Source organism: Gossypium arboreum, chromosome 12, assembly GCF_025698485.1.
Source record: "Gossypium arboreum isolate Shixiya-1 chromosome 12, ASM2569848v2, whole genome shotgun sequence".
NCBI classification, from domain to species: Eukaryota; Viridiplantae; Streptophyta; class Magnoliopsida; order Malvales; family Malvaceae; genus Gossypium; species Gossypium arboreum.
In genome coordinates, this window is record NC_069081.1 from 113339591 (window position 1) to 113354229 (window position 14639).

Genomic DNA, 14639 nt, shown 5'->3' on the forward strand with positions numbered 1-14639 from the left:
GAACTTGCACTAATCCCATGATTCGCACGCTAAATTAATATTAAGAAGGAAAAAGGAAAAACAGAAAGGTAAAGAAGAAGAAGAGAAATTTTGCAGTACTGTTATGGTTTGTGTGTGTTTACAATAGAAAAGGTTATATATGAGGTAAAATTAGCAAAAACAAAATCAAAGTACTAGTAATCTTGAGCATAGAAGTCAATAATATCGTGGAGATCAAGTTGAAACAAAGAAGAAGAATCATTGTTCATCAACCACAGCATGTGCTCAAACAAGATAGCATCCACGTCCACGAAAATCACCTTCTTTTTCTTCTCCCTTGTTGCATGGCTGCCATTCCCTTTCTTCAATGTTTCCATCAAAACCCGGAACGGACTCTCCTCTAACACCAAAGGGTCCACCCAAAATTCTCGTTTCTCTTTCCCTACCACCACCCTCACTTGTGGCTCCAACTCGCGCGTTAGACGCCGGTAGCCTAGCCGTGATCCCATGCTGCGCTTTCCCAATAAGCAAACAGGCAATACCAAGCAATCCATGAGTTATGGGTAGGGAAATGAAGTAATTTATATGGATGTGAAAAAGTGGGTGTTTTTGGGTTAAGAAAGTTGTGGGACTTGAGAGTGAAAGTGGAGGAGGAAAAATTGTGATTGACAAGCTTTTGTTGGGATTGAATGGGCCAAGCAACGGCTAGAGAGAGAGGGGGGGTGGGGGGTATATCATTTATAAGCAAAGGCATATGCTGGCCTTGGTCTGGCCAAAAGAGCCGTTGGCATGTGAAACAAGCATTTATTTATGGTTGGAATAAGACATGCCGGATTCAGCAAATGTCGCGTTCAGTATATTATTAGGATAACTTCTGCAACTCTACGATTCAAATCGCAAGGTGAAAACTTTATTAGTATTTTATTGTTAGTTTCATTGGAAATCATGTTTGGTATTTGTGCAGTAATTGTTTGGCACTGACTTTGGTGCTAAGCATTTGACACACCGAGGCGCGTCACATAATCAAAATACCTTACCAAACATCAACGGGACATCTGTGACCGTGTAGGCTCCGCGTAAAGCGTTGTCTTTGAAGAATTGGAAGTTAACTGTAATAAGGTCTAAATTGTTGCCAGTCCCTGTACCTTTATAAATTTAGAGATTTGATCCCTATAATTCAAATGATAAAAATTAAATCTTAAAAATCACCGTCCAAATATTAGCACCGATGAGAGTATTCTCATCAGATTTTGTCAAGTCAACACGTGTTCCATGTCATATAGGGACAATTTAATCAACATGTCAATTTGGGAGATTTTAATAAAAAATACTACTAATGTTAATTTTTAAATTGAAAAGATAAAAAGAAAACTTAACTTTCTAAAATTTTTTTAAAGTATAAAGAGATGCATTGAAATTTATGGGTTTTGATTTTCCTTCACAAAACGTACAAATCTAATATGGTCAAATAATGAAGTAAATGCGACAGCGGCAGTTCATCAAACATCGAGTCCTTTCATGGCTACAATTGGAAATAACAAAACTTAGGTAAACTTCTATTTTCAATGATTTTTTTTTTTTTTTTTTTTTTTGTTGTTGGGAATAGAAGGACGTGGTTGTAAGATTGAAAATTGTATGGTATTGTATGTGCAGGAGCCGCCCAATAATACCGAGTGGCATGAGACGCGGTTTTATGTGCTGTGTTTTAACGCAAGTAGGGATGCCATGGCCTTAATAATTCTCTGCCTCTTGAAATAGACCTTTTTTTGAAAGCGGAAACAAACAAATGTATCCGTCCAAGCTACTCAATCTCATCATCTTATTGTGAGCTTTAGCATGCTAAGTGAGGGGACACATTGACATTTTAACATAGCCACCAAATACTCGAAACTAACAGACTGTTCAACAGCCTACATCTGTCATTTAACAAATTAATTCTCAAGCAATACATTGTCTAATTGTGGCTCCCCAAAATGGCAGTGCTGGTGTTCACACCTTTCCCATAAAACAATACATTATCTTAAGGAGGAGGAGGTAGGTCAATGGTAACAAGCAATTCCACTCAAAACTATCGAGGACTGCCCCATATATCACTATTCTTTATATTGAGGTTTATATCTGATACCTAACAAGAGTAACCACTACAGAAGCAATACTCTGAATAAGTAAATTTTAGATTCTAAGAAACTGGTGGAATGTTCTAAGCTATCAACAGCAGGCCATGTTGTCCCAGTGAGGTGAAGATATATCTCGACAACTACTTAAACTGAACTGATAACTTGATCTACAAGAAAATTGATTTTCTACCATTCCTAGTCTTTAATGCATGTTAGCATTGGGAATTTGATCCATAGCTTGTTATTCCCCCTCTGATCTACTGTTTAATTCAGAAGCATCTTCATTGTTGAGTGTGGTCAGTCCAAAGTTGGTACATTTGCATATTGTTATTATGAATAGACGGAGCAGAGTTACCGTAGAACCCAGACTCTCGATTAAGAGGGCTACCACCATTCTCATCAGACGACTCACTTGAGCCACCTTTTGAAGGAGGGCTCCCTGTCATCCCTGGAGCTCCGAAATTTAGCATACTTGGTGTTAGCATGGACGAAGGTCCTGTTTTGGAAACATCTTGGCTCTGTTTTTTCCCATCAGCAATAAAGCTGCCAACAATGACCTGGCAGTAGAAAGAAAACGTCACTAAACAATAATAAAATACAATGACACCTTTTGTCATGACCTGACAAGTCAACTTCCTTGATACCCAGATAGTTATCCAGTAAACACAAATTAGGGCTTCTGAGATGTGCATGTAGCAAAATTTTCAGCATACTGTTTTGGTGGTAATTCGTAATCACACATGGGTGCATGGCAATCGCAAAATCAAATTAGCAACAGAGAGATACCTGAACTGGAGATGCTGCGCGTAGCATCCCTGCAACTCCACCACCTAATACTCGACCATCAGATCCAGCCAAGGAGACACTTAAACCACCACTCCTGCTGCGACTACCATTATTTTCAGAAAGCAAGAAGGAACCTGATAAAGAAATAATTTCAAAGCGTCCCTGCAATTAAAAAACATAGCCATATTTAATTTGAGTATAAATGTCAAGGTAAAACAAGCCAAACAGCTACAATTGTGCGGATTATTTTGGTTAAAAAAATATTGTCTTTATAACCATGTAAATATGAGATTTCAGCTTGCCTTTTTTTTTTTTGAGAAGATGGGTTAGTAAAAAGAGCTATCTTACCTTTGGGTTAAATTCTATGTTACTTGGATTCAAATGTGACTTGGATAAAGCGACGTGACAGAAATTGAGCATGTTCAATTTTTTGTAAGTTTTTTCCATGTATTTAGTGGGTCCTTGAAGGATCACATCTTAGTACTCTTGTTCGAATATGTATCAAATACAGGTTCAGACATGGTTTCTTATTCTACTATCATTAAGTCGTTTCACTTATCAAATTTGGACTAAGGGTTCACTTCAAACCCTTCATCCAACGCAGGTACCACAATCAACAATTACCTGGTCCTTTTGACACTGTACCTGACTAAGCTAAAATGATCCAAGAGATGAACAGCACTATCCCCTCAGATCTATATTCACATAAAATTTCCACATTAATGAATTTTATTTTTTGCTTGAACTGGGGTGCTAACATCCAACAAGAAACTTGTAATAAGTTAAAAAAGCATTCTTTTCAAAATCAAATGCAAAAAGTAACTATTCTGAGCGAGAAAGGCATCATCTGAAGTTTGTGAGCATAATGTAAGCATGCACACATAAAATATCAAAACATATTTTCCTGTCCAAAGGCAAGTCCATAAAGTTTATACTTCAGCAGCCATGGAAACATGGAGCAATCCTACTCCTATCTAACATATGGTGCAGAGCAGATGCACCTGATTCAAGCTTAAGCTTAGTTTATCAGATGGATCTTATATATTGATATTAAAAGTACCTCGTATGTCACTGTACCACCAGACACTGCAGATTGGCGGAGTGTAACATTAGAGATGGCACCATTTGCAGAGAGAATACAGACTGTGCGTGGTCCTTGCTGTGAAAATGCCATAACCTTTGTTGCTATGTCCTGAAAATGAAAAAGCCACGCATTTAGTCACTTTGTAAATAAGGTCTGATAGTTTAGAACATGTGCAAAGAGGATAGTCTTGCAAATTTGTTGGCCTTCAGTACTTCTTAAGGCAGATCCACCTTTGATGGAATAAGAGTATGCACTTTGCCTCAAGTTATTGACTGGAAGAGGCAATCCATTACACTTAAGTAATCAATGAATCCTTGTCCTTTGACAACAACAGAAAAGGGAAAGGGAAAAAATGTTAACATTTCAGGACTCAAGCTACTTTCTGCATGCACAATTTATATCTCCCCAACTCAGCATTTGGAGTATGCAGAAATACAATTAGAGCTAAAGATAATCAATTAACAAAGCTCCCCTTAGGAATTACAGAATGAGTTGCTTTACTACAAAGCATAATTCTAGAGTTATCAACAACGGATTGAAAATATTCTTTCGTACTGCTAATATACAAAATGGATGACTCCACCAATATAGATGGCTTAAAACAATTGAAATTTCAATCTATGAACAATATTTCTCATTTCCATCTGAAAGGACAACCATTACAACCTCATATATTACTTATAATGGAACCTCACCTCACCGGCTTCGACGCTGATCACATGAGGAGTAAACCCCACTCCTCCAACTCCTCCTGCTCACAAAACAACCAAATAAAATGAACTTAGAAAACGTTAGTACATAATAAGCAAAAACACTTAACTTCTTTTTTATTGCAACTATTAGGTACCTAATGCATCCATCTGTCTTTTGCTAGAACCCGGTGGCCTTCCACGGTTCCTTTTAGCCGGCGGTTCCGACAAAGCACCACCACCAGCAACGCCAGTATTACTTCCCAAACCGACAGAATCACCATCGCCATGATTCGCGGAGTTAGAAGCAATTGGAGTGGTCGGTGCCAATTGCAAAAGTGCAATGTTACCATCAGAAGCATACTTTCTAGGCCTACCTCGCTTCTTCTTCATGCCCGCCGGTTCCTTGTTGTACCGGAACTGCGGCGATCCATCAAAGCCAACGGAATTCAAAGAATCCAACGGTTTGGGCTGCTGTTGCTGTTGTTGCTGCTGCTGCTGCTGGTGACGCTGCAGCGGCAGCGGCGAAGACAGTGAGTTGAAAGGGAAACAAGGAGTGGAAGGAGGAGGGATGTTGTTAGCCGTTGGATTAGAACTGATTAAGCCGGAGTTTGAAGGATAGGACGAAGATGTGTGTCCCATTAGCATCTGTTGAGGTTGTTGTACCTGTAATCCTCCTGCCGGACTTTGTACTTCTCTCGGTTCCATTTCTGAAAATGTGAGAGAGAGAGAGAAGAGAGTTTTTTAAGTTAAAAGAGTTTGTGAGTTAACTACTTTTGCAAAATGGGGGAATCAAATGGATCTTCAACAACAAGAAGACAAGAGTACAAATGAAATTACACAACTGGGAAATGAACAAAAATGCCCATTTCAGTTTTGGTTAAAACAAATATGTAATTATACACCCTCCAACCTCCAAGTCCAACTAGGGTTCTTGATTTCCTTCTTTTTTGCAAGTGTGCACTTTATTGTCCTGGTGGAGTTGTTTCAATGTTTTTCTGTAATTTTTAATTAGGTTACGTGGCAGTTTATCCAAGAGTTAGTGATTTTTAAGTAATATTATCATTATTCCAATTCAAATTGCTTAGTGCAGTGGATACCTAATTATTATATATTTTTTAATTTAGTTGATATTGAGAGAATATATGGTAATTTAGCGGTGTCCGTCCAAGCACGTGATACAATGTCATGTAAGAAAAGAAAAACCAATGACTGTAATTATTGCTAAAGGATACCAAAAACGGTGGCAAATTGAAATTGTAGTAGGCCTGGCATTGGCGTGTTGTAGATATAGTGTTTGTATCAACTTTGACAGACAAAAACAAGACTACATCAATCTCATAGTAATTGACGGATGCTTGCCTTCCTCATATACACATGTAACTGCCATATCATTTTAATAGCTACTGCTATATTTTCATACCACGACTTACTTTTGTATACTTTCAGAAAGTCATAATCTATATCTAAATAGGAAAACAGCCCAACAATCACCAAAATTAAACATCTCAGTTTTCAATTGTCTGGATCCACACCTCACCTCACCAGAGCATTAACCCAAATTCATTTCTTGGAATTCTTCCGATTAAAGTTCCATCCTCACTTCTTTCATTTTTTTAATTATTTTATATGTATATTTGGTACATATTTAAACATTATATTTTAAAAATTGTTCGAATAATATTTATAAGAGAATCGGAGGCAATGCTTTAAGTATAAAACAGAAAACTATAAACCAAAATTTGTGCCTGAAATCTCCCAGAAACGTGGATAATTGAGCAAAGATTCGGAAGGAACGATGCTTTTAAATGGTATGCCTTATAGCCCCTTCATTGCTGTACAGCACCTTAAAAACAACTTTTCCCGACTTTTGAAAACAAAGGAAAAGCAAAAGCAAAAGCAAAAGCACAAATGAAAAAGAAAATTTATCATCTCAGGTCAAACGAAAATCTTGTATCGTAACATTTCAAATTACACAACATTAGTATTGGCGGGCTTCAAAACATCAGTTTAGAAAATAGAATGAAAATCTTGTACTGAATGCAATTACCGACTGTCAGGTGAATCTAATTCCAAAATACAAACTTCCAGGTTCCAGCTATCCCGACCATGCTGCGTTCTAAACGACAAGTTATGTGCCAGTATAGGCAAGGTGAAAAACATGAGATACGTCCCTGTCATGCTCTGTTTAATTCATTTCCTTCAGCAAGAATCACTTTTCTACTTTGTTGATATCGGCAAGTAAGAATTCTTATCACTGCTCACTTGCTTTGATACAATCTAAAAGTGAATCCCTTTATTTTTGTACCTGATCTCATATAGCGACCGTTCAACCGTGTTATACCAACTAATCTCCCGCAACTGCAATTGAAAAAATGTAACTTGTAAAGTTGCATTTGGTACAGGCTTTTGTGAAGGCTATTGATTTATTGCACAAAGAAAATAGAAAATGGTTATTTACAATGCAACTTTACATATATCTGCCATATGAGTCTTGCCAACATGCATTAAACCTCAAAATATAGATTGCTCCCACAAAAATGGGGACCACAGTCCTTCCTGAGTAATGTAAAGCTTTAAAAATGCGGGTGGGTAGTCAAAGTCCATGATTTCTGCAATGTCAATAGACAACTATTCCAACTTTTAATGATTCGAATAACATTTGAGGCCAGGTTAAAATGATTTTCTTCACCCTTTCTTTCTATAGATCAAATGCCTCAAATAAAATTCCCAGTATTGAAGTTAAGATGCAACCTGAGAGACAATAAATCTGCAGAGTCTACTAGTAATATTGAAATCTTTAAGTGGCTACCAGCTTATCACAAATAACTAGTTAATGCAAAAACATAGCACTGGAATATTAGAATATGATGACTCAAGCTGAAAGAATGGGTAAAGGAAAGTGTGCAGAAGAAACATTCAACTGTCCTACAATACATACCAACCAGAAACTCATAAATCAGAACAAAATTATTATGAATAGCATCTTTATTAAAGGCACCACCGAAATAATATTTGAACCATCCTGCAGCCTGCAAAAGGAGCAAAAATGCCACTACCAGTTATGATAGAAAAACGAATTGCATATACTCTAGTGGAATGTAAGGCAAATCTGTTGTATATAGAAAGCAGAGAACATGAAATCTATGACTACCTGAACAACGAACTTGAAAGCACAAGCTACATTTGCATTAGCGTTGCTTCTAATGATTATTGATGTAAGCATTACTGAATCTCGTGTAAATGAAAGAGCAACCTCCAATCTATCGAACTGGACATGTAGCGAGTTCTTTTGTTCGCGTGATTTCCATTCGGAAGGCGTGCACCATGTCTCTCCTAAATGAGAGATTATATGAATCAAACATACACTAAAACACTTAGGAGGTTATGGTAAACCAAACTCTAGCCTCGCTGTTTCACGGAAAAGAAAAATGAAAACTAGCTATTAGGAGGAACCGAGACGCATTCACGCCGAACTCAGCGAAATTAGTTCTCTTCATATATACAAATTTCTATTAGCTCGAATTGAGGGAAAAAGAGAGAGTGAGTTACCTGACACCGTCGCGGTAGAGACGATTGATGAGGACATCACCTTGGAGATTCAAGAAGTAGATGGCGGATGCGGCCACCGGCATCTTCCTCGCTCCATTGGCTCGCGTCCGAAGTTCAATGACATGAAATCAATTGGCGAAATGATTTGGCCATGGCTGAAACCGTTGCCGGAATCTGGAGAAATAGAAGGCGTCCGCGTTCGATTTTGGTTCGGTGATCATAGCATGTGTGAAGAAGATAATCGAAAAGCATTGGTAAATGTATTCGTAAGAAAGAAAAAAATATGCTAATCTATGAACTTAGCCCTTACCATTTATTTTATTTGTAATTTTGTCTCTAAATTTTTTATCACTTTGTCCCTTGTCCTTAAAATTTTAACTAAATTACTTTTCTTTTAGTTGAAAATTCACTCAACTATTATAAAACCTTAACGGTATAATAACCCATCACTGCGTATTTCGTAAAATTAAAAAAAACAAACATAAAATTGATAAAAAGATTCAAATGTTTTAAAACAAATTCATATTTTCTTTTAAATATTTACATTAGTACTAAAATACATGTAAACTTTCACACGAATAATTTTGTTAAAATTTTAATAACTATTTAATTTCTCGGTAATATAACAATTTGATAAGATTTGAAAATTAATAATCAATGTGACCAGAGACAAACTTAAAGGGCACAGTCCCTAAAATAGAAAATTGCTGTTTAGTTCATTTAAAAGTTTTAAAATTTTAAAGTAGTAAAGGTAAACTTACACTTTGCTTCTAAAATTAAAAAATTCTATTTAATCATTTAAAATATCAAGATATAAACTATAAAAATTAAAATTTCATTCGCCCCTAAAAATTGTTCTACCTTCACCCGTAAATATAACAAAAGAGGTAAATATTAAGGGTTAGATTTAGTATTATGCTTATATATTATCATAAAAGTTTGGTTTCAATTTTTTATTTTGAAAAACATAAAAATAGAGTAAATTTTCTATTTTTATATACATACATCTTAATTTTTAATATTTACATTATAGGATTATATGTTATTATAAATTTAGTTTTATGTGTTATAAATTATATAATATATAAAAATAACATAATATAATATATTATAAACATAGAAAACGAGTCGGATCGCGCTGAGCTCAAGTTTGAGGACGACTCCTATTTTAAACGGGCCTAATTTTTTTTTTGTTAATGTTCATTTTTCAAGTTTTTTTTGTCAAAACCAAGGTATCCATTGCCGTTAGTAATGACTAATCCACTTGCCGCAGGTGCTCTCCAAAGAGGTAAATGATTGGCCATGAGATGTGCTTTCTAAAGTTTGTTTTTTAAATTTAATATTTTTGCTCAAATCCTCTTAAATTTAACACAAGCCTTTAGAATTTGACGGATAACTTAACCCATGAATAAAATAAATGGGTAAACTACCCCTAAGGTCATTAAACTATTATTAAATTTACAATTTGATCACTTGATTTTAAAAGGTTACAAATAGTTATTTAATTATTCGAAAGTTTTTTATTTAAGTCATTAAACTATTAAAATTGCCATCATATGGCTTTTTTCGTTCACATTGCTGACACCAATTGAAAGCTCTTCTTCCCTTTTCTATAGTTTGGTTTTTTCATGAAATGACTTTAAATATCATGATTCTGCAAATCAAATCTGAATGGCTTTCTTCTTCTTCGATACCAACCGTCAAATTGACTTAGACTTAAAGGTATATTCTTTTATTCGTCAATGCGTACTATTCCACCGTACTAATTGTCGAATCAACACTTGGAACTCACAGGCCGGACTTATAAAAGAAAAGGCTTAGCAACCCAATGCCTTAAATGAAAATTTTCAAATATTTCAATAATTATTTTGTAATTTTTTGAAGTTAAGTGGGCCGAAGTGTAATTCTACTAATAGTTCAGTGATATAAGGTGTAGTTTATCCAAACCAAATAAAACAAATGTAATTCTTAATATTCCATAAAAAGGAAAAGGGTAAACTATAAAGATGGTCACTAGACTTTGGTGAAAATTGTTTTTGCCACCAAACTATGACAAGTTACATTTTTGTCACTAAAATTATTGCCTTATGACGTTTTGGTCATTAGTCCGTTAACGAAGGTTACAAACATAACGAAAAAGTGAGGTGGTACATTAATTTAAGGGTTAATATCCAATTTAATCCTTGAACTATAATTAAAACAATCAATTTGTTACTTTTACAATATTTTTAACAATAATTTTGGAATTTTTTAAACCATCTAAAATTATCAAAATAATTCTTAAAATTTCTGAAAATTCATTATTATTTTCTAAAAACATAAAAATATTTTTTAATTATAATTATTTTAAAAATTCTAAAATTATATAATAAACAATATATTTTTAAAATTATATAATATTTTTACAAATGAATAAATTTTCAAGGTGACCCATCAATGGCTTCCTATGCGTGCATCTTACATAGAAAACGCGTATTTTAAATTTGTAGGTACATGTTTTGTTTATTATACAATTTTATGAATTTTTAATTTTTTTACATATTTATAATTAAAAATATTTTATAATTTCAAAAATAAATAATGAATTTTCAGAAATTTTAAGATTTTTAAAATATCTTTTTTTCAGAATTATTATTAAAAATATTGTGAAAGTATTAAATTAAATGTTTTAACTATAGTTTAAGAATTAAATTAGATATTAACCATGACACCGTACTTTTCCTATTTAGACTATAACAAGACGTTTGATTCAATTGTAATGGAATAAAGTCAGTAATTGAATAGAGTGTAATGGAATAGAGTCAGTAATAAGTAATTCAACCTGTTTGGTTGAATGGAATGGAATAGAAACTGTAATAGTATTCTTGTGTTTGGTTGAATGGAATGATGTTGTAATAGCGTAAGGAAAAACTAAAATGACCGAATACCCTTAGCGTAATTTTTGTTAATGTAGATGATTATTGTTATTGTTATTAAATTTTAATAAGATTATTATTGAAAATAATTTAATAAAAATAATAAATAGTTTAACCATATTTTAACATAATTATTATTAAATATAATTTAATAACATTCATTATATAATTATTATTATATGAATTAAAAATCAAAATATATAATACTATAAAAATATATAATCTACTTTATTATTTTTAAACGCAATACATATTTAGGCCCTGTTTGTTTACCAAGAAAATATTTTCTAAAAATAATTTATAAAAGTTGTTTTAAATTAAACAAATATATATTTAAGAATTTATTATCTTTTCATTGTTTATTTGAGTTTATTATATATATATATTAATAAATTTATATTTTAAATTGTTTTTACATATATTGCAATGTTTTATTTATGGATAAACTATAAAAATGTCACTTTTATTTACCTCGGGTTACATTTTAGTCACTTATATTTGAAATGTTACGTTTTAGTCATTTATGTTATTATTATCTCCCAAATGGTAATCCTACGTGGCAGTCCAACTAGATTTTAAGTATATCTGTTAATACATACTTTATCCGGCTAAATTGTACAGTTTTCTATTAATACATACTTCATCTGGCTAAATTATACAATTTTCACTCAAATGCATAATTTAGCCGGATGAAGTATGTATTAACAGTTTTCACTCAAATTCATAAGTTTGATACTTATTACTAGGCGACATTAGTTAATCAAGAATCAAACCAAAAGAAAAAACAGCAGGTGCCTTCAGTTTCATAAGCTAAGGAAACAAAGAAATATATCAGAGACCCATAACAAATTTTGACAATCAAAGATGACCATGAGAAGAGTTATGAAGTTTCATACAAGAAGAGTTATAAAATTATGAGGAAAGAGAAATAGAAAACATGAGATGAAATAAAAAAAGAAAACTTACCGGAGATGAAGATGAAGGGCGAATGTGTTGTTGATTTGGGGAAAACTGTTGGAAGAAATCTGGAGCAAGGGAGAAGAAAGTAGGCTATTTTGGAGAAAAATTTTACGCGTGTGGTGTTGAATAGCTGTTAAGCCCAATTTATGCCCAGGGCACAATACATTTAAAGCCCAAAACAACTAACAAAGTAAACCTAACCTAATCTCTAAGCCCAATACAAACCATTACCCAAACCCTAAACTCATCAAACTTAAACCCAAAACAGCCCAGAGCCAAGCAAAATTAAAGAAAATGAAAACCTAGCAGCTAACACCCTTAGCCGCCGCAATCGTGGAGGCTCCCAAACACCGCACGTCGCGCGTCCCTCAGCGTCGTGCGTTCCTCTACTAGGCCACATCAGAGACGTGCTCGACTGAACCTACAAAAAGCAAGAAATGGTATAAAAAAGGCTATAAAAGCCTTTAAAAACATTGTAAAAGGGGTTTTTTTTTTGGAAAGGAAGACAAGAGAAAAGAATACAAACGGAAAATTAATAGCAACCAAAATCGTCAAAGTTTAGAAGGTTGTTCTCACTCTTTTGCTAAGATTGTCTCTTCTTATTGGTTTTTATGTTTTTACAAACTGTTTTTGAATAAAAGTTCGGAGAAGGGACCAACCTCATCTTTGTCGGCGTAGGTGGAGGTGCACAAAAGCACCGATGATCCCATGGGTAGACCTCGACGATGGTGTGACGATGCCGGCGCCCCAAAAATTTAGTTTAAAACCCAAACAAACAAGAGGTTTGCTTTGGTTGCTTGCAGAATGGCTGATGGCCATTCAGTAGTTTAGGGTTTTGATAACCCAGGATGAAACGGCGCCGTATGAGGAAATAGGGGGGATCCGCGCGCTGACCCGTCAAAAGGTCCGGATCCGCGCTTCTTTCCCCCTAATGGTCGATTTACGCAATTAGTCCCTCGTCTTCGTACTAGCACTCAATCAGGCCATATTCAATTTTTTTTAGTTCTTTTAAATTATTCCTAGAACTTACGTGCCATTACAAATCAGTCCGATCTGAAACATACCGTTTTGAGGCGTGGTTTATTTTCATTTTCGGTCCCTGTTTGTTTGCACGCATTGTATTACAGTCCTTAATGTTGTAAATTGGCCTTCTGATTTTTTTTTTAAATCGGTCTTTTTTCCTTTTTCCCTTTTCACTTGATTCTTTATAAATTTACTATTTATTTTAATGTATTATGATTGCATTACTTAGTATGTATATATATATTTATGCTTACTTTCAAATCCGTTTATATTTATAATTTATTTATTTATTTTTTTAAGATCCTATTTTACTGTTTTTTTTATCTTCTAAACATTTTCATCTATTAGTGTTTTACATATATGTATCATTTATATTAGGTTTTTCACATTATGTATTATCAATGGTTGATTGGATGATTTTTTTTATATTTTGTGAAATTCTTAACTTCATACTATATAGATTATTATTCGTGTAGATTCTTTTGTATATGTTTATACGATTATATGTATATAATTTATGTTAAAATTTTGTTGTATGTGCATGGTTTGTTTTTTCCGAGCATATTATTACGTTTACATGCATTTTATATCACATCTTATTTATAAATTTTGATGTATATGGCACTAATTTTAAAAAACTTCTTTCTATAGTATTTGTCTTGAAATTATGTGTTAAACTTATAATTTCCTAGGTTTTTAACATATACTTATGTTTCTTTGTTTTAAAATTCCTACACGTTAAATTCAAATACTTCTAAAATTGTTTTTATATATGAATGCACAACGTTATTAATTGTTTCATATATATATTTTATTATTGTTTCCATATTATTCTACGTGTATATTACGTATTATCATTTGTTTTCTTATTTTTTTCTAATTATACGTATACAACTTTTTTTTGAAAATCCCGTTTTAAAATTATACTGCTTATTTTGACTATGTTCTTATTATGAATATGTATATTATTATGAATCCTTTTTCCTATTATCTTCTCTTTTATATTTATATAATTGTTTTATTTCTTTTGTTGTACCATTATTAACATGTTACCACTACCATTTCATTATTTGTCATTAAACTTTTTGCTACTATGTTTTATTGTTAATATGCATCGTTTAATTTATTATGGTAATGTTATTTGCATGTGACATACCATTATTTTCGTTTTTTCAAATTTTAATTGCCCAAATTCATTTATTCACAGATTTATTCTCAATTGTTTTAGAATAATGGCAATGTTCGGTATTTAAAAAATGCAAAGGATCGTGCCCTAACGTACTGGGTTTCGCTTTCTTTTGTTTGTTTTGAATATTAGAATATCCCTTTACCGGTTCACTTTCAGAATTTTTTCAAAATAAAGGCAATGTTCGCACTGAATAGGGAGCCGCCGAATACACCAGCTACGCCTAACATGTGAAACGAATGGATCGTGCCCTAACGTACTGAGTTTCGCTTTCTTTGTTTGTTTTGAATATTCGAATATCCTCTTAAAGCTAAAACGTACGTTTTAAAGGCAAGATCACATTTGAGG

The 14639-nt window shown here is 33.3% G+C and overlaps 3 protein-coding genes across 6 annotated transcripts; all 3 read right to left on the reverse strand.

Moving 5' to 3' along the window:
* Positions 1-69: 69 nt before the first annotated feature.
* On the reverse strand, positions 70-858 carry LOC108478539 (uncharacterized). The gene has a single exon (XM_017780999.2). It carries the CDS (start codon positions 531-533, stop codon positions 174-176), a length of 360 nt encoding a protein of 119 aa, XP_017636488.1. The 5' UTR covers positions 534-858; the 3' UTR covers positions 70-173.
* Positions 859-1860: 1002 nt separating this feature from the next.
* LOC108477027 (AT-hook motif nuclear-localized protein 13-like) lies at positions 1861-5668 on the reverse strand. Its single transcript, XM_017779438.2, has 5 exons — positions 4814-5668; positions 4662-4717; positions 3943-4074; positions 2883-3044; positions 1861-2653 (listed from the first exon to the last, which is right to left on the reverse strand). The coding sequence occupies exons 1-5, from the start codon at positions 5361-5363 to the stop codon at positions 2378-2380; spliced, it is 1176 nt and encodes a 391-aa protein (XP_017634927.1). The 5' UTR covers positions 5364-5668; the 3' UTR covers positions 1861-2377.
* A 911-nt stretch (positions 5669-6579) lies between these two features.
* Positions 6580-8507, reverse strand: LOC128285662 (AP-2 complex subunit mu-like). Of its 4 annotated transcripts, XM_053023523.1 has the most exons (4): positions 8208-8503; positions 7810-7991; positions 7597-7687; positions 6580-7016 (listed from the first exon to the last, which is right to left on the reverse strand). In XM_053023523.1, the coding sequence occupies exons 1-4, from the start codon at positions 8242-8244 to the stop codon at positions 7003-7005; spliced, it is 324 nt and encodes a 107-aa protein (XP_052879483.1). In that variant the 5' UTR covers positions 8245-8503; the 3' UTR covers positions 6580-7002. The 4 variants fall into 4 exon arrangements, 3 of the variants coding, with proteins under 3 accessions (XP_052879483.1, XP_052879484.1, XP_052879482.1); XM_053023524.1 differs by lacking the exon at positions 7597-7687 and having other exon boundaries at positions 8208-8507; XR_008276181.1 differs by lacking the exon at positions 6580-7016 and having other exon boundaries at positions 7242-7687; positions 7810-8066; positions 8208-8506.
* Between the last annotated feature and the right edge of the window lie 6132 nt (positions 8508-14639).

Excerpts from the sequence above, each read along its gene's own strand:
- LOC108478539 (XM_017780999.2), bottom strand. The coding sequence starts at position 533 with ATGGATTGCTTGGTATTGCCTGTTTGCTTATTGGGAAAGCGCAGCATG.
- LOC108477027 (XM_017779438.2), bottom strand. The coding sequence starts at position 5,363 with ATGGAACCGAGAGAAGTACAAAGTCCGGCAGGAGGATTACAGGTACAA. Across the intron at positions 4,718-4,813 it reads AAGACAGATGGATGCATTAG|GAGGAGTTGGAGGAGTGGGG; the intron begins GTACCTAATAGT and ends TTTTGTGAGCAG. Across the intron at positions 3,045-3,942 it reads GTGGTACAGTGACATACGAG|GGACGCTTTGAAATTATTTC; the intron begins GTACTTTTAATA and ends TTTTAATTGCAG.
- LOC128285662 (XM_053023522.1), bottom strand. The coding sequence starts at position 8,244 with ATGTCCTCATCAATCGTCTCTACCGCGACGGTGTCAG. Across the intron at positions 7,992-8,207 it reads CTCTACCGCGACGGTGTCAG|GAGAGACATGGTGCACGCCT; the intron begins GTAACTCACTCT and ends TCTCTCATTTAG. Across the intron at positions 7,688-7,809 it reads CTTTCAAGTTCGTTGTTCAG|GCTGCAGGATGGTTCAAATA; the intron begins GTAGTCATAGAT and ends CTCCTTTTGCAG.